This window comes from Rattus rattus, chromosome 13 (assembly GCF_011064425.1).
Source record: "Rattus rattus isolate New Zealand chromosome 13, Rrattus_CSIRO_v1, whole genome shotgun sequence".
In the NCBI taxonomy this organism is placed as follows: domain Eukaryota; kingdom Metazoa; phylum Chordata; class Mammalia; order Rodentia; family Muridae; genus Rattus; species Rattus rattus.
Window position 1 is genome coordinate 55,782,786 of NC_046166.1, and position 19,203 is coordinate 55,801,988.

Consider the following 19,203-nt stretch of genomic DNA (forward strand, 5'->3'; position numbering starts at 1 on the left):
TCTCTGGTCCCCAACAGTCCGGTTAATCACAGTAAATGTTCACACTACTACTCTAGGATTGGGCATCAGGTCCTGGCATACACTCGGGCTGCCGCTGACAGCTGAGCAAAGGCCTCTGTTATAGGAGTTTGCCTCCCCAAGCAGAGTGCTCACGGCCTTTCCCCAAGGTAAGGACTGGCCTGTCACATGGCCAAACCAGGTAGCAGGTGATCCAAAAAGGTGTAACTAAGTCACAAGACTTTACTAGTGACTGTGTGAATCGGGGACATAGTGTCTAATTGTACTTAGCTGCTGCCAATTGAGCTGATCAGCTCGACAGTATCGTTTTCCCTTCTATGGACACTGTAATATACCACTGTAGTTCAATGTAACTGAACGGAGGCACTGGGACTAAGGTATTTTCTGCTCGTCATTCTGACCAGGCTAACATTTTCCTCGGGATGTTAACACTGATGAACTCTCCTAACAGCAAGGAGAGATGGTGAGGCAGGAGATACAACGCTGTAATAGTCTGCATATGCTTGGCCCAGGGAGTGGTATGATTAAGTGTGGCCTTGTTGAAGTGTGTCACTGTGGGGGTGGGTTTGGAGACCCTCCTCCTAGCTGCCTAGGGATGTCAGTCTATTCCTGGCTTCCTTCAGGTGAAGATGTAGAACTCAGTTCCTCCTGCACCATGCCTACCTGGATGCTGCCATGCTCCAGGACTGAACCTCTGAACCTGTAAGCCAACACCAATTAAATGTTGTCCTTTACAAAACTTGCATTGGTCACGGTGTCTGTTCACAGCAGTAAGACCCTAAGACAAATGCCTATCTGATTACGTTCTCCACAGTGCATCCACCAGCAGCAGGAACTGGGGGGTAGGCTGCAATGGCCTGATAAAAATACATCTTAATTCCTCAATACTTACAGACTAACAGTGCTAGAAGAGGATGTGATAACCCTGTGGAGACATCTGTCCATCTATGGCTGGCAACAGCAAGCAGGGTTTACTTAATGTGAAGGTTAGGGGCACCTTCCTGTAGAGGAGCCCAGTCAGGTGCCCAAGGTATTGTCCAAGATGCACAGGACAATGGCCTGGTAGGGTGGCACCATACCTACTCTTCGGTATCTGGAACTTAATGATGGATAGCTTTTGCACAGTCTGTATCAATCTACCAAACCATGCTCAGCAAATGGCTTTCCTGAGCTCAGCACCCAAGATGGGCTACCTCCTTGACTAGCATTGATCTGTGCTACCAATCAGGGGGCAACCAGGGTCTAGTTACTTTATGCTTAGGAAAGGCGCCCAACACCATCCCATTCTGATTGCACTCCCTGTTGATAACAGCAGGCCCTTGGGAAACTGACCAAGCTAAGCCAGAGGCTGGAAGTAGAGGGCCTGGATGCTCACAGGGTCATACGTTGCTACCCCATGGAATTATAGATGTGCGTAGGCGGCTAGGATGTGCCAGGGAGGGACTGTCACTAACACAGAATTAGCAAAGAGACAGGACACGAGGGTAGCTACGTGGGCCTCTGAGGTTGCCAGGTCACTGACAACCAACTGCCAGGTAGAAGTCAAGTCAGTTGAGTGACTGCTGTGCTTGAAATCACCAACTTCACAACACTTCTAGAACTTTCAATGACTGATCCTGGCTTCATCAGATCTTATTTCACACTGGTGTTCAACAGTAATCCTCCCCCAACCCCCTGCCTATTTCTCATCACCAGAAACCAATCCCAGGTCCTTGAGCAAGTTAATCAACCACTCTATTGTTGAGATACATGCCCAGGCCTCAGGTTTTCGTAAGGATTAGAAGCTTCACGTATGGTCTGACTTGGGAAGGCAGGTGAAGAACTCTATTCCCTTCTCCTGGCACAGGCCACAACCACAAGCCAAGATTTGATTAGAGAAACGTGTTATTAAATTTAATTTTCTTTAAATACATAACCTTTTCCCACTCTCAGCCGCCCTGCTCAGGGGAGGAGGAAGGGAACACTCCACCCCCTCCATCCTGCAGGGCCGCATGTGTAAGCCTGAGATGGTGAAGAAGTATAAAAATACTATTTACAGAGGGGAAGCAGACATCGCACTACTGTACCCTCCCGACCATCCCCATCCTGAGGCCCGTTTTGCTTCTAAAAAAAGCCCCTGAAAATGGACTTGAGAATTAGACCCCTTCCTATAGAGAGGAGTCTCTTCAAAACAAAACCAACCATGACTAGACGGCTCTGAGATCAACCAGGGCCAGGGAGAGAATGAATAGCACCTCAGATCCTACCAGGGGAGGGTTGGTCCCATCACCCTGTAGTCGGCCAGGACGAGGCTGGCCTTTGTTTCCGACATCTCATGTAAACATTGACTTTTCCCTTTTTTAGGTCCCTGCCTTCCTTTACTTCACACAGAGTCTTTCATCTTCGTGTCTTGATCTTTCTTTCCTTTCCCCTGGAAACCATCCCATGGAAGGCTCTGGCAGGAGTGAAGGACGTGGGTGGGGCAGAGGGGTGATCCTTTCAAGGTCAGAGTTGCTTGTTCTCCAAAGGGAAGTGCCCATGTTCACAGTCACAGAGTTGACTCCTTCCCAGAGCAAAGATGAGACGGGTGGATGGATAGTCAGTCCAGTACCAGGATAGAGTAGTCTAACTGGATGAGGCCATTGGAAATGTATAACAGAGAGAAGCCCTGGGAGGCAGACACTGGACAAGTCTGGTACTGGTCCAGTGGTGATGGTAGAAGGGCAGCTCTGTCATCCCTGCCTATAGGTGAGTGTGAATCTTGTTCATTGTGTAGCGGAACCCAGGTGCCCGCAAAGTCAGCAGTCTTCTCCAGTATCCACACGCAAGGAGCGCTTACACCAATTCATCCAGTAGGATCCCAATGCTCTGCGAGGTCTCCGTGGGGCCAGCAATGGGCTTGTTGCACATGGGGCAGACGCAACGCACTTCTAGCCACTTCACCAGACACCTGTGAACAAGAGGGCTGTTATGTCCGAGGGGACACTCCAGATGGCGCCAGCTGTCTCTGAGCCCAGCTGCTTCTGAGAACAAAGTGCCCCTGTGTCTGCCCCAAGCTAACCCCTCTGGTATGCTAAACGTAGGGCATCACTGCTGAACAGCACTGGGGGGATGAGAGTGGTCTTGAAGACGCTCCCTAATTAATCCTCCTCAGGGCCACCCATCCCACCCCATCCCACCCCACCCCATCCCCACATACTTGCGGTGAAAGGCATGCTGGCACGGAAGCACACCTAGTTCATCCTTCCCCTTGAAGTCTTCCAGACAAACTGCACAGGTCTGCTGTGGGGGGGAAGGGAGAGGAAGGTCTATGTGAGCTGGGAGTCTGGAGGCGCTCTTCACCTACCCATCCTGAATATCCATCCACCCCCTCATTCTCAGACAAGGAAAACAAGCTCCAGGCCCGTCTCCTGTGCCAGACCCAAGTTCAGCCATATTTACAACGCTGCGCTGACAGGACAGCAGCCAAGATGGCCGCTTAAACCGAAATCAACCAAATGAAGAAAAGTATACGCGTATCGGCCTCCAGAAGCACTAGCCACGATTCTTTAAACGTTTATTCCACACATGAAAATGTGGGCTGGGGTGCGGGTCAGTGGTAGAGCTTGTGTTCGTCATCTGTGAGACGCCGCATTGGATCCTCTATACCACAATCGAAACGCATTGAAGAGTGTTGTGACGATGTTTGCTGCATACAGGGCCTCCACAGAGGGGGAAACACGATCTCTCTGCTCAACGTCCTGGTTTTATTTTTAGGAGGACAAACTCTCACATAGTCCAAGCAGGCCTCAAACTCATCCTATAACCAAGGCTGCCCTTGAATTTCTCATTTTCCAGCCTCTACCTCCCTAAAGTTGAGACTACAGATTTGTACTCCCACGTCCAATTCATTGTTGATAAGATGCCAACTCTCCCATGATGCACTGTTTCTTCATGCTCTACCACCATCCCATCTGTCCTGGCATTCAGTTGCTGCCATCTTCTTACAAGCATGACAACTTACATGACCAAACCCCCACATCACTCTGTAGACATGGATGCAATTGCTTCATGCCACTGATAACTCCTCGGTATTCAAATTATAATTCTCTGGCTCAGGAGCCTGCTCATGGAGCCCACCCAGTGGAGGCAGGCTTCATTCAAATAAATGCTACGCTGCTCTCACGTCCTGGATGTGGCTCTCCAAATGTCCAATGCTTAACAGTTGCCTATGGCTGATGGTTATCAGGTTGTAGAGTACAAACTCAGAACACTCCTATTAACACACAGGTTAATTGATGGTGTTGGTCTCAAAAGTCTTCTCCTTTCTAGCCTTCATCAGGGGCTAAGGAGGGGCACAGTAATAAAAATTAAGGCAGTAGGGTAGACGTGATGTCTATTCCTGGTTGTCAAGTTGACTCTATCTGGAATTTACTAACCCCAAACGACTGGGCTCACCCGAGAGATTTTTCCCTCTTTCTTTCGTTGTTTTCATTTGTTTGGTTTTTGTTGTTGATGTTGTTGTTGTTGTTTTTTTTTTTTTTTTTTTTTTTTTTGAGACCCGGTTTCTCTGTGTACCTGGCTGTCCTCAAACTCACTTTGTAGACCAGGCTGGGCTCTGCCTTCTGAGTGCTGGGGTGAAAGGCACACACCACTACCACCCTGCTACGATGAAGTTTTCTTAGACATCTGAAGTAGGAAGAACTACTTCTAATCTGGACCTCTGAGGGGAGAATCTACACCTTTAATCCAGGTTTCCTGAGGGGGGGGGGAAGACCCACGTTTAATCTGTGTCATGGCCTCTGCTGGCAGCCTACATAGAAGACGAGGAAGAAGGAAGCTCGCTCTTTGCCTGCTTGCACTACAAGTCTACTCTTTCACCCGCTTTAGAGATTACTTCTTTGGGATTTCAGTATAACTGAAGACCAGCTGAGTCATCTGGCCTTGTGAACTGAACAACTACTGGGGTTTCTTGGACCTTCTTTTGGTAGACAGCCATTGTTGGACTAGCTGGACCACAGCCTGTAAGAAATTCTAATATATATTCACTCATTCATATCCTCTCTCTCTCTCTCTCTCTCTCTCTCTCTCTGTCCTATTCCTCTAAAGAACTCCTGGCTAATACAAATATGTGTTCTCAGTTACAGTCATTCTATCCAGACTCGCATCCCTGTTTATGAAACTCCAAGGTCTCAGCCAAATTACTACAGAATGCATAGCATAGGAGTCTTTTGAGCTTATTTTTTGAGGCATAGCATAACAAAGAAAGTAAAATGAGGCCATGTCTACGAGTCTCCTGTTTAGCGATGCTGGAATCCTATTTATTTTCAGACAACCACAAACGGCTTGCTCTCTGGTTAGGAGTGTCTGTGGTTATGGATGGAAGCCTTGGGAGATGAGTTAGGTAACCTCAAAGGCTGGGGGGAACTGATCAGGAAATGGCCCTGTACTGGCTGGTTTTGTGTCAACTAGACACGATCCAGAGGCAAAGAGGAAGGAGCCTCAGTTGAGGAAATGCCCTCATGAGATGCAGCTGTAAGGCTTGTTTTCAATTAGTGATCAAGGGGGGAGGGCACAGTCCATTGTGGGTGGGGCCATCCCTAGGCTGGTAGTCCTGGGTTCTATAAGAAAGCAGGCCAAGCAAGCCATGAGGAGCAAGCCCGTAAGCAGCACCCCTCCATGGCTTTTGCATCAGCTCCTGCCTCCAGGTTCCTGCCTTGTTGGAGTTCCTGTCCGGACTCCCTTCAGTGCTAAACCATGAGCAATGTGGAAGTGTAAGGTGAACAAACCCTTTCCTCCCCAGCTTGCCTTTCTGATCATTGTGCTTTATCACAGCAATAGCCCTAAGACAAGGCCCATTAAAAGAGGGGGTAGAGGGAAAAAAAGGGAGGAAGAATGATATAATTATATTTTAGGTAAAATGAAAAGAACAAAGTTGAGATCCTACGGAACTGGCCTTATTGGAGATGGGGGGTGGAGGGGGAGGGGCAAGCTAGAACCAGTACAAGAGATACCAGTCACTGATCTGTTAGGTCAATGTACACGAGTAAATGGACCTCTTCTTTTCTTAGTCACAGACCAGAGCATGGGTACCAAATAGAAGGGAAATAAACAGCACACTGCCTATAGCATAAAACCTGCAGCAACCCATATAAGATTCAATACAGCATACTGCCTATGGCAGAGACCCCGTGACTGCACTTACAGACTCTGCACAGCACACTGTCTACGGCGGCACAGAGCCATTCACACCCTGAACAGATTCTGCACGAGTCCTGTTCCCACTTCCCTTGACCCTTCTGTGTTCCTTTGTTTTCTGCCTGATCTGACTCTGTAGACAAGACGTATGACCTGCAAGGATGATACGGTTCATCCTTCGGTTTGGACACAGGTTTGCAGAAGGCAGAGACTAGAGTTTGGAAAAGGTCTGAGTGAATTGCTAGAGAAAGATGCTCTAAGCAAGGTCTTTCCAAACACTATCCCAAGACACTTACCCCATATAGCTGTAACTTCTTAGCATCACCTTTAAGTACCACCTGAGGAGCAAAGAGAGAATTGATGTGTAAAGGTACCAATCAGAGGCCAGGGAGGATCAGCCAATGATGAGTCTCTCCCTCTCTGCCCCTCCCACCCTGCCCCGAAGATGAATGGCAAACCCAATTTGAATAAATGTTAGTGTGGTAGGCCTCTGGGATGCCCAGGAGTGCAGACTATGGGAGCTTGGGCTTGCTCTCCCTATCAGGGCAAACAGTGAAGGAGGAAGTTTTTAATGAAAAGAGATGGTACCTTACCTCCTTGTAGCCGTATCGTTCGCTCTGTGCCTGGTTCCGGAGTTTGCTAGGTGGAGAAAGAAAATAAAGAGGGCAGATTACCAGGGTGTTTTAGGTAAACGGGGCAATGACAGTATGTGAAGTCCGCTGACTGCTTGGACATTTTTCTGGAAGTGAGAAGGGGTACTTGTTTCATGGAGACCAATGGGGCGTGGCTCGGTTGTATGCAGGCCACCCAGAGTTGATAAGGATTAAGGATCTATGACTAGATGTCAGCCATATTCTTGGCCGTTCTCTGGGACGACATCCTATTATCCGCTTTCTTTGGCCTCTCCCAATAGGTAAATTCCTCCAGGTATCTAAAGAGCATAGATCAACAGTATGGTTACCATGTGCAGAGGGAGTTAGGCTGTTACCTGGACAAAGCCACACTCCACAGCCAAAACACAGTGTGTTGTTACTCACAGCAGTGGCATAATAAACAGTTCATTCGGGCTTTGTTATGTGTCCCTTGGAGACTAACATTGTCTTGCTGACAACTCCAGCAGGGACAACTCCAGGAGGGAGAAACTTTCCATTTTATAGATGAGAAAGACGAACCCCCAAAGAAGTTAAACAATTTGCCCAAACCTTACAAAACTGATGGGTGGCAGGCAGTTCTTGGGTTAAAAGTCAAGTCTATGTGACTATAGATAGAGCTTGCCCTCTTTACCACAGAACATGATCCACACCCTCCAATCCCCCAACACGCCCTAATAATTAGATAGATTACGTCTGAGTCCTGAGATCTTATTTGATCTTGAGATACACCGCATACTTTATTGAGCCTTTGACTTTGAGTGACCTATTGTGCAGATGGCTAGAGCCATAATTATCCACTGATTCTGTGTTGTCTTACATCTGTGAGCTTTTTGATCTTGCTATGTAGCCCAGCCTGACTTCAAATCCACAAATTTCATGAAGGATTGTGGGGTCATAGGCATGCGCCTAGCTACAGGTTGATATAGGTACCTCCAATATATGGACATAGAATTTTCACCTTTCTGTGGTTTGAATGCTAGGAATTAACCCCACTGCCACAAGCATGCTATAGTGACCAAGTCAATTTGATTAAAAAAATGCTAGGTAAGGAAAGAACACCCCAGGGTATGTCTGCGATGGCATTTCCAGACACTGTCATCATGAGAGTTTCACCTGTTCTCTTAATGGATTCATGGTACAATGGCATCATGGAAGGTTGTAGTAAGAGCTCTTGCCCTGTCCCCAGTTTTTTCTCTCCCGTCTCTTGTCTAGTAAGAAGTGAGAATGGCTGATGTCGCAAGCTCCAGCCACCACGAATTTCTGCTTTTGTGGGAAACCCTCCAAACCCACAAATCAAAACAAATATGATAAAAGGAACTAATACACTTCTTCCTGCGTACATGCCTTGCCGCTGAGACACATATCCAGCACTTTCTAACATAGGTCTGTGTCCCCTACCTTTACTTACAGGGTAGACAGACTGAAAACTGCATTTATTCTTCATTGAGCAAAAACAGAAGTAAAAAAATAATAATAACAACACAATAAACAAACTTATAGTTCATGACCTGACACTCCGGGGCTGGGGTGATACAGCACTTACTTCCCATGCAGGAGTCCTGGGTTTTATCCCCATCAACACAAAAGGGAAAAAACATTTAAAAAATGTCAGCAGCATATCAATGTGTGTACTGTTCATAACTGCCTTTGGAACGGGATACAATGGGACAATAGATTTGCCACACGGCCATGATGAAAGGGTTGCTGGTCTTAGTTACAAACACAGAATCCTTCATTTCAGTGGCTGAAGTTCCTGCCTGGGTGAAGAAACAGAGGGCACAACCATGCCTCAGAGGTGGGTCAGGACAGACAAGATCTGGCTAGCAGCCTCCTCCATCCTTCCTGACAGGAAGTCACGTGGTCTGGCAAGGGTGAACGTTCCTGGAGCCTCTGGGAAAGTCCCAGCCAGGTGGACGCCTGCCAGAGTAGCACTGCCCTGGTCCCCTCCCCTTCTTTACATATGTTTCCTTTCTGCTCACTTTCGGGACCTGGAGATTCCCAAGTGCCCCTGTCCTTAATGTGCAGAACTCTCTAGTCCTGAAAAAGGTTTTATATGTAAGTGTCTTTTCTCGGCTTCCAAAGGAGATGGGCAGGGAAGGGTATATACAAAGCACCAAATACCTGTGCATGGTTTTCCTTTACAAAAAACAAACAAGGGCTGGAGAGATGGCTCAGCGGTTAAGAGCACTGACTGCTCTTCCAGAGGTCCTGAGTTCAATTCCCAGCAACCACATGGTGGCTCACAACCATCTGTAAAGAGATCTGATGCCCTCTTCTGGTGTGTCTGAAGACAGCTACAGTGTACTTATATATAATAAATAAATAAATCTTTAAAAAAACAAACAAACAACAACAACTTTCATTTTCTTCCCTATTTATGAGAGGCTAGCCTCAAACTGGCCCTGTAGCCAAGGATGACCTCGACCTGCTCTTCTTTCCCGTCCTCTGAGACGCCAGGATTCTGAGAACTCCCTGCATGCCAGGCACTCAGCTAGAACCCCAGTCCAACTGCACTTCTGAGCTCATTCTGGCCCAGCCCTCTAAGGCTAAAACCTGAATGTCTCTGAGCTACATTCCAACCCCGTCTGGAGGTAGAAGTTTAAGCGGGAGAATGCCATGCATTTTTCCATTGCCTTCACCAACAATGTTGATATACTTGTGTTTGCTTTATGACCACTGGGCCCTCCTGCCCGTTGTCCACTCACCTACTGTTGATGGCAGGCTCCCTTTAATAGAGGGATCCAGAACCCTCACAGCTCCTCCTTTAGCCTGCATGAGTATTTGAGCTCAGGAAGGATTAGGTCGTGAGATGTGGCTTGAGGGTTAGCCAAGAAAACGGCAGAAAAGCAGACTCTGGACTGTCCCAGCTAGGGACGGGAGAGCCAAGAACTCTGGACAGGTGGCTTTCTCAGCTGTTGGCTGAGCAAAGCAACTAAAAATACCACTACTTCAATGCGACCATCGCAAGCCACTGCCAGCAGGCTCGCCCTTCTTTCTCTTCCCTTTTAGAACAAACAATGCAGCCCACTCCTGAAAATAATTGTTCCTTTCCTGTTTGTATTCCACCGGCCCCTCCATCCTGTGTAAGAAGAGGTCAGCTCTGAAGGGAAATCGGACAAACAAGGGGCAGCTGGCAGTTGAGGCATCCTCGGCTCATGAGCTCACCAGGTCAGGAGTGGCAGCCATGAGCCTATTTTGGCTGAGGTGGAAACTGAGAAGCAGGGAGAGGAAGTGGCTTATGTGCCGGTGTCTTTCTATATATAGACACATACACCACATACCAGTGAACCTTTGGAAGCATGAGACCCAGGGGGCAGCCTGCTCTGGACCGGCTAAGGAACACAGGGTGGGGTGAGGGAGCAGAATACTGCAGAAAGGACAGATGGCACTGTGCTACACCACAGGGGGGACAGCTTTTAGCATCATGTGATTGCTACTCTTCCTGTTCTTCTGCTACAACCAAAACAAAACCAATCAGTAACAGTCACAGCCACAGTCTTTCTCCTGTAGGTGACTGTGGGTGGCCATAGAGGTCACATGAAAGGTGGAGCTGTCAAGATTAACCCACCTCAGTATGTCCCCGGAGGTATGTGACCTTGAGCAAATCCTTTACTGTCCGGACGCGACTGTCTTCATTTATGTAGTTTGATAACCCTTACATTGGAAGGTTTGTCATTGAATTAAGTGACCTAAATAGTTTAGCACAATGGGTGGCACAAAGAAAGCCCTTAGCAAAGGCTAGCCCCAAACCTAAAGTCATGCCTACTCGGGGCAAATTAGGTAATGAATCATCTACTCGGTCAGAGTGTTAGCATCCGGGTTTTGTGTGGTGTGTGTGTGTTTGTGTGTGTGTGTGTGTGTGTGTGTGTGTGTGTGTGTGTATAGAAAGAAGCCGAACAGAGAAATACAGTTTTATAAATTTCCAACTATGTCCTAAATAAATCTGTGATATTTGAACCTGCATATCTTTACCCTTCAGGAGAATTGAGCTAATTGTTTGATAAAGGATCTGAGGAAAAAGATCAGTAAATATGAATAGTTTAGGGGAAGGAAATTATAGGGATCATAAAAGAGACTACATTCAGTCCCACTTAGTTAAATGTGAATTTTGTACTACTTATCAGAGGAAAAATAAAGCACTATTTTCTCTGCAGACTCAGGTGGAGAAATTCAAGCCTTAAAGACCTGTTTGAGAAGGTTCCGAAGAGCCCCACTACAGCCATTGGCTGTGGGAGCAACGCTTATCTCAAGGACACCCAAGTATCTGCCTCGCAGCAGGTAGTTGGAATAAGGTATCAAGATTCCTTTCTCTGGGCTGGAGAGATGGCTCAGAATTTAAAAGCACAGACTGTCTTTCCAGAGGTCCTAAGTTCAATTCCCAGCAACCACATGGTAGCTCACAACCATCTGTGATGAGATCTGGTGTGTCTGATGACAGCTACGGTGTACTCATAAAATAAATAAATCTTTAAGATTCCTTTCTCTTAATGTTCCAAAGGGACATGATTAGACCCCAGTCGCTGCCTCTTTAGGCATTTAGTATGCACGTGGCAGGGAAGGGGCCAGCAGGACAGTGGTGGGACATGGCCTTTAATTCCAGCACCTGGAAGACAGAGGCAGGTGGATCTCTGTAAGGTCAAGGCCAGCCTGGTCTACAGAGTAAGTTTCAGGACAACCAGGGCTACCTAAAGAGAAGTTTTGACTTGTAAACAAAACAAAAAGACTAAAAACAAAGACTCCAAGAATTATTAACTTGTTCTATTGGCCAGAGATATACTTTCTCCTATGTACAGGGGCAGACCCATGGGACAGAGAACCAGCAGCACCAACAGAAAACCCCCATGAGATCTGATTTAAGTATCAAGCCTGCCCAATACTTTCTCCTCCGTGTATATGTGCACATATGATGTGTGCACATTCACGTTCCTATGTGTATAATAAGCACACAAAGTGCATTTATATCTAGGAGATGGCTACTGACAGCCTTCCTCAGTGGCGCTCTCTCTACCTTGTTCACTGAGGCAGCTTCTTTTTCTTGAACTCAGCTCGCTGATCTGCTAATCTAGATAGCTAGCTCACTTCAGATTATCAGCTTGACATTCCAGGGTTGGAACTCCCTCGGGCCGCCATGCTCACCCAGCATTAACAGGGGTTAATCAGGACTTGCTATCCCAAGTCAACTCCTGAGATAGGCACGGTAAACACTGAATCATCTCCCCAGCTTTTTGGTAGGAAAAAAAAAAGCCATGAGTTCCTATGCCCTTCACCATGAGGAGACACAGTTCCCAGAGCCTAGCTACCCCTGCCAAGTCCTTCCCTTTGGATTCCTAAAGAACTAAGAATAAGGGTCATCTTTTCCACTCTTAAAAATAAAATCTAGGGCTGGAGAGATGGCTCAGTGGTTAAGAGACTGCTCTTCCAGAGGTCCTGAGTCCAAATCCCAGCAACCACATGGTGGCTCACAACCATCTGTAATGAGATCCGATGCCCTCTTCTGATGTGTCTGAAGACAGCTACCGTGTACTTATATACATAAAATAAATAAATACATCTTTAAAAAAATAATAAAATCTTATACGACAGAGCAAACAAGGGGTTTTCTAGCATAAGCTTGCTATCAGCAGCATTGGGGGAATGAGCAACTTCACAGGAGGGCAAAAGACTGATGTCTACCTACCTGTCCCTACCTACCTATCCCTTACTGTGAACAGGAAAGAGGCAAGTGGGAAGGAAGCACAGGGCGGGTGAAAGAGTTCTCGCTTCATCGCTCAGCCTACAGTCATTCTAGACAACTTCAGAATAACCGGCTAAGACGTGGGATGCAAGCCAACCACTGGTGACCTCTGGAGATAACTTGATAGGTTGATATAGAAACACCAGACCTCAGGGGTCCAGAAGTGGGGGCTAAGGTATATGCTCTGATCAGAGGCTCTGTTGTATGTGGTGTTGAGGCTGATGGGGGAGGGGTTATCTCCTTCTTTCCCCCTCCCCCACCCCTTACACTCCCAGACCAGGTAGCAAGCAACCGACCTGATGAAGTAGCAGCAGAAGATGAGACTGAGCATAAAGACGAAGATGCCTGTGCCGAAGATGACCATGTAGATATTGAGGGGAAGGTCCTGGAAACTGATTGGTGGCATTGAGCAGGACTTGTTGGTACTAACCAGCCCCAGGCCACAGAAACACCCTGCAAAACAAGAGGCAAATAATACTAAAGTTAGACACTTAACCGCCAGGGCCCGTGGCACATGGGTTAGCAGGACTGTTAGGATCTGGCTTAAGTTTATATCCTGGCACTAACTACAAGCTACATGGTCCTGAGTGAGCCTATCAAATGGACTGTTAGGCAAACTACTTAAATGGATTTGAGAGGTACCCTTCCATGCTAAAATATATTGAGTCCCAACCCACCTCTCCTAAGTTATGTGATCTTCAAGAAGGTATTGATTGCTCTGGAACTCATCTTGTCCTAGGAAAACTAGCAAACCAGAGGGACAGAAATGATAGCTTACGAGACAGGCTTCACAAAGTGCAAAGAACAATTGCAAAGGTCATCTGTCACTCCTAACCACCTGTTCCAGGAGACAAGCTGTGCCAGAACCAGAATAGAAATTGTTCACTCCAAGTCCGGGCCAGCATTCCAGAAGGTAGTGATGGGGACCGGAGTCAGGGAATTTCGGCTTCCTGGAGTGGTCACCTTTCTACCCAAAGCCTCAGTCAAGGGTCCTCCCTGTCCTTGAGTAAGTCCCCTGAGAACTTGTTAACAGAACTGTGCAGTCTTGGGTCTATACCAGACTTAAAACGAACTGGTTTCATTGTTTAAGATCTGTGGAGATTCCCATGAGCATTCCTCTAAGAGGCATTGGCTGGCCCCTAGCGGCTTTCCTTCTTATTGGCCCTTCGGTGTGGCAATCATCTTCTCTTGCCAAAGCTTGGTGTCAAGGGTGCCTGCTCAGAGTCTGGGCAGTAAACCAAAGAAAGTCTTCAGAAAAGGGAACGGATTTTTCTTAGCTGGGCACGATGACACAACATTATAATCCCAGATATCTAGGAATTGTCTACTCTGGAGGCTGGCACGAGAGAATCATGAGTTCCAGGCTAGCATGAATTATGCTGTGATAGCCCTGATGCCCCACCCCCCCAAAAATAACCCAATCAAAGAATGAAATTCCTTAAAGTCATCTCTTTCCCTTAGTACCCAAGACAGCCAGGAATGTATAACCAAGACACTGCTGGAAAGAGAATATGGCCAAAGGCATTAGAAAGCGATTCTTTGACTGTGCTCCCTTGACCGTGCTCCTTTCCAACCACATTCTGCACCCCCAGCCTTTTGACTTTCCCAAGACCTGCCAAAACGCAGGGGCTGGGCTCTTTCCTGGCCTGTTGGTTAGGAGCCAGGATTCTACTTGGTAATTACCACAATGGAGTGCTACCACAACTCTGCAGTAGATCCGCTATGAAGGCTGCAACCTGTCCGACGCTGCATTACAGTTTGGACTTGAAGCCTCCCTGCAGCAGGCCTTAGAGGTTGACGCCTCTTTCCTCTGCTTCTTGGACCCCCATGGAGTAAAGCTCCATCCATTTTTCCTGCCCGAGAGATGAGCTAGGTTTTTCTAAGTTATGTATGATCCTGATTCTGTCAGAGTGACGACAAAACTGAGTGTCCCACATGGTTCCCGTGTCATTCCACTGGGTCCCTTATATCAGGAGATGACCTACACCTTCATCTAAAAAAATCTAAGACCATGCCCATTTCGCATCCCTGTTTTCACACATTACCTACTCCAGTCTTACTGACGTCATCACCATTTCCAGTTTCTCTAATTATCCCACATGCCTGGCACATCTCCAACTCCACTTACCATGTAATTTCCAAACTCCTGTCTGGTTTCAAGTCTACAAGAGCACGCACCCTGCCTCCCTGCAATATCCTGCGAGCTTTCTCCAGCGGGGCAAGTCTGAGTAGATCTTGCCCAACTATGTCCTTGTTTGTCTCCATATTTTTTTGTCTACATAACCCGTCTGTGCCTGGAATTCCTCTCTTTCTGAAGTCTAGTTTCGGTCTGGGCTGGGGGTTGCCATGGTTTTGCTCAGAATATCTGTTACCCTGTTGTTGCTAGTATCCACTTAATTTGCCTTGTGTTGCACTCTGCATTGATGATACGATAAGCACCACAGTTGATATTAAGGATAAAGGAGCAGAGGAAGAACGGGATGTAGGAAAGACAAACACAGTCAGCAGCAACATTCGATGCGGTAACAGAAGTGAGTCTATAATTCTGAGAGCAAAGATAGAGCCAAGGGGTGCGTGTATCCTAGGCCTGAGGATACCAACTTGGATTCCTAAAACCTTTGCAGTGCCCCAAGCTAATGTTTGGTCTGTCTACATAGCTAGTCAACACACAAATAACTCCCGGCTTTCTCAAAACAACCTAGCCTCCTTGGCAAGAGCTCCTACTTCAAAGTAGGGAGACTGATGTTTGGGAAAACTGCCCAGAAACTGCCCTCAGCTAATAAATCACCAGTCAGCCAACAGGTATTGTTGTGGGTCTGCTTTATACATTGACCCAGACCATGTGGGGAAAACAGAAAGTGAAAGCGGTTCTTGTTCTGAAGGAATTTTCAATTAGGGGAAATTAAAGAAGCAATTAGCTACTAGATGTTGCTAGGCTCGGTAGGATGGTTCTTGCTTCTGCCTTCCACTGGAGAGGGGTTAGGAGGAATGCCAATCTCATCACCCGACTCCCACTTGTGGATTTGCTCTCTGTGGGCCTTTGGCAAAGCAACTTCCTACAAAGACTTGCTACAGCATCCTGCATCAGCTAAGGGCCTCAGAAACTCTCTTCCAGAAAAGTGTACCTTCAGGACCAACAGGACCTCCTTCTACTGCCAGTAGCCTCCTTCCTTCGTCCTGCCACAGAAATATCTGATGCTGAAAGAGGGCCAAAATCCTCTCCACATTTACCATGGCTCTTCTGTGTACCTTACATAAGCAGGACCCTGGTATCTACTGGGTCCTAAAGAGCCTCATATTTTTACTCTGTAAAGATAAAACCGTGGTGGCAGCTACTCCTGCGGGGTGTATATATGCTTGCACCCTGTGGGTATTTTGGTTCCAGCCGTCCCACATCAGTTTGTCTCTATCTTTTCCCATCTCCTAAAAAGATTTCCCTGGGGGCTCTAGGACTGTGCCAATGAATTTGGTTTTCTGTGGAATAAATAAGGAAGCCGTTTCAAGAGTAAATGGTCAAGCCTGTGTTGTATAACAGTTTTCTTCCTCAGAACTTAAGATTTCATCCTGCAGGAAGCTCCTTAAGCAGAAAGGTAAAACAACTCAAAGAGCTTCAGGAAGTCCCTGAAACTTACCAGATTCACTAGGTTCCTCATAACCAAAGCAAGCAACAGCAACAAAACCTGAGAATCTGCTCTCAGGAAGGAAGCTGAGCTGCAAAGACAACTCTTAAGACCAGACCAGCTAGCTGCCTAGAAGGAGAAACAAGCTGAGCTGCCTAGAAGAGGGTGAGACCAATTGAGGTTTCTAGAGAATACTCTCCAACCTGCTGAGATGCCTGCAGGCTGTGCAATGTTTCCCAGCTTGGGTTTCCCAGCTCTTGTGAGCTGTTACCCATGCTGGAGCAAGTCTTGATGATACAGCTATCTGAGTCATTTCTAGTGGGATCCCTGTCTGAGGTGAATAGACATTTCATTTTCCCATGAAACGTTGTGTCACACAAAGGCATGATGTCATAGTAGTTTATATCTATGATCCCAGCTGTCTGAGGGACTCAGGCAGAACTGTGAGTTTTCTTTAGGGCAGCATGGGTGATAATGAAAGCCTGTCTCAAAACAAAGCAAGAGATCTGCTTTTATTACAGTGTGGTTACCTTCCATTCTATACTCTCAATGGAATAGAATTGAGTTGGATGTTATTATCTTTTTTAATTTCAGAATATTTGTATATAGCATGATATGTCTCCAGGATACAGCTCAAGTCTAAACATGAAATTCATCCTGTTTCATATACACCCCATTCAGGAAGCCTGAAGATAACTTTACACATTCTAAATATTTACTGAATGAAGCAAAGTTTTCTCTTGTGACATGTTAGACTTCTATAAATGTTGAGCTTTACAGGATTTTATTGTCCGAATTGGACAGTTTTTCCTTAAAACTTTAAGATCAAAGAATGCTCATCCCAGGATATGGGGACCCTAGAGGTCTTTCAAGGGAGCAAAAATGGGGTTACATCCCCTCTGGAAAAGAGCCGGAATATGCTAATCACTTTAATAAGTGCAAGATAAAGGTTGTAGTGCAGGTCAGTGATGTTTAATAGGAGCAAGCTCTGGGTTCCAACGCTACCGGGATGGGGCAGGACAAAACACTTTCTAAAGGATGCTGCTTAGAAAGGTCGGGGTTACTGACAGCTTAGCCCTGGTTAAATCTCTGGTCCATTGTCTTCGACCTGACACCAGAATGTCTCATCTCAGCTGGCAGGCTGCACGCTGGAATGACGTCAGAGCGGGGCTGGCCAAGACCAGCAGATCTGGGAACTGCTTCTTTCAGCCAAAGGGAATCTTTCCCAGATGCTGGGATACACCGTCAGGCCTCAACCCCCCATTCCCGCCCCTCCTCTCCATTACCGGCCTATCACACACAGCTTGGTTCATTTTCAGGAAATTAGATCCGACTAGCAAAAGGAGGAAGGAGGGGGGATGGGGGCCACTCATACACATGCGGCCCAAAGCCTGCTTTAAAACAAAAGACTCTTGAAATAATTAGTCCAAGACCTTGCAGAAGTCTACTTAAGAATGAATTTTCCACAAGTAACCAAACTGCCGTGCCAAAAAACCAAAACAACAACAACAAAAAACTATCTGCTTTCCACCTCGTCCAATTCTTCAAGATTCTGGGTACACCTGGGGTAAGGGTGGGTGGTATTAACAACTAAGGCTTACGTGACTGGCTCAGAAAGATCCAACAGGTAGCTTAGACAGGAAATAATCCAGACCCGCTTTCTAACCTGTTAACACCTGAGTTGCCCAAAAGCCTCAGATGAACTAATTTAGCATCATCACGCGGTGGGGTGTGGGAAGCGGCTGGTGGCCGGTGGCTGTGTTTGGAGGTGCCATCACCACCTACGCTGAAAGCAGACCCTACAGTCTGGCCTCATTGCCAGAAAGCAAAGCCCTTGCCAGGCCAGCCCTGAGCTGGGGGCCCAGCTTTCTGCAAGGCTTTATCTATTCCGTCAAGCGACGCTCTTTAATCCAGCGTCTGGCCCCTAGGAGCCAGTGGAAAGCAACAAAGAGAAAGAAAGTGACCTTGCGCCCTGTCCCGCACGCTGCACTGTATACATATTTAAAATAGCCTGCAAAGTTTCAGAACCGGAACTTGAGCTCCCTCTAGGAGATCCTAGCCCGAGCGCGGATTTAATTCTCCAAGCACCACAACAAAGAACAGAGTTTGAGAGCGCACAAAGGCAGGCGAAAGGGTAGAAGAGACGGACCGCCACACAAAGGCCGGGAAGACTCGGCTCACACGCCCCTGGCCCTCCACTCGCTTCCCAATCCCCTTTATCCCTACACTGTGAATGGGACCTTTCTAACTAAGCTCTGTGCAGAGTCCCGTAGGGCTCCAGGACGTCTTCTGGGCCGTCCCAGACACGGGAAAACTTGGCTCGGGACTAGACTTGCGCGATCTCCGCTCACCTACCGGTCCAGGGACTCACCGTTACACCACTGGAATGGGTGCATCAATGAAGTGATGGTCGGCGTCTCGGAGCGAACGGAGGCAAGGTTTTGGAATCCGCGGTGCTGTGCACGGAGACCGCCGGGATGGAGATGCAACTCCCGGAGGAGTGGAGTCAAGGGCTGCAGAGAGGTCGGTTTGCAAAGCAACAAAGAGGGCAGAGAAGGAAGCAAAGTCTTTCGGAGCGAAGCCCTGCCGAGGGGAATCGCGAAGGGCCCGGGCCGGGAGGGCAGCAGAGAGAGCCGGGATGCCCGGCCGAGAAGGCAGCAGCCGGGACACGAAGCCGGGCTTGGGTCCCTCCGCTCCGAGCAGTGCGCGCTGGGATTCCGAAAACTGACACCGTGCGGCTCACACCCCCTCCCAGTGACTGCTCCCTCCCGGGAGCCCGCCCCCTTTTCGTCACCTGCCCTCCGGCCAATGGGATCCTTTCTCCTGCCCCCGAGTATTATTTACAAGCCAGTTTACCCTCAGGACCCGAGAGCTTTTTTGCTGGGTAGACACCTACCCCGCCTTCTAGCCAGACCAGGGGACTCCCTAGTCTGCAGAGAAGTGTGAGGGGCCACGCCCGCAGGAGGGTGGAGATCGCCGCCTCCCAGGACCCGGGCGGGGAGGGCTAGGGTGGGGGAAGGAC

General features: G+C 47.7%; 1 protein-coding gene across 1 annotated transcript; it reads right to left on the reverse strand.

Moving 5' to 3' along the window:
* Positions 1-1,884: 1,884 nt before the first annotated feature.
* Positions 1,885-18,998, reverse strand: Rnf122 (ring finger protein 122). The gene is made up of 6 exons (XM_032919310.1): positions 18,553-18,998; positions 12,858-13,014; positions 6,768-6,813; positions 6,471-6,512; positions 3,197-3,276; positions 1,885-2,947 (listed from the first exon to the last, which is right to left on the reverse strand). Exons 1-6 carry the CDS (start codon positions 18,575-18,577, stop codon positions 2,833-2,835), a joined length of 465 nt encoding a protein of 154 aa, XP_032775201.1. The 5' UTR covers positions 18,578-18,998; the 3' UTR covers positions 1,885-2,832.
* Between the last annotated feature and the right edge of the window lie 205 nt (positions 18,999-19,203).

Coding starts and splice junctions, on each gene's coding strand:
- Rnf122 (XM_032919310.1), bottom strand. CDS start 18,577: ATGCACCCATTCCAGTGGTGTAACG. Junction 13,015..18,552: donor CCCATTCCAGTGGTGTAACG/GTGAGTCCCTGG, acceptor CTTGTTTTGCAG/GGTGTTTCTGTGGCCTGGGG. Junction 6,513..6,767: donor AACGATACGGCTACAAGGAG/GTAAGGTACCAT, acceptor TTTGCTCCTCAG/GTGGTACTTAAAGGTGATGC.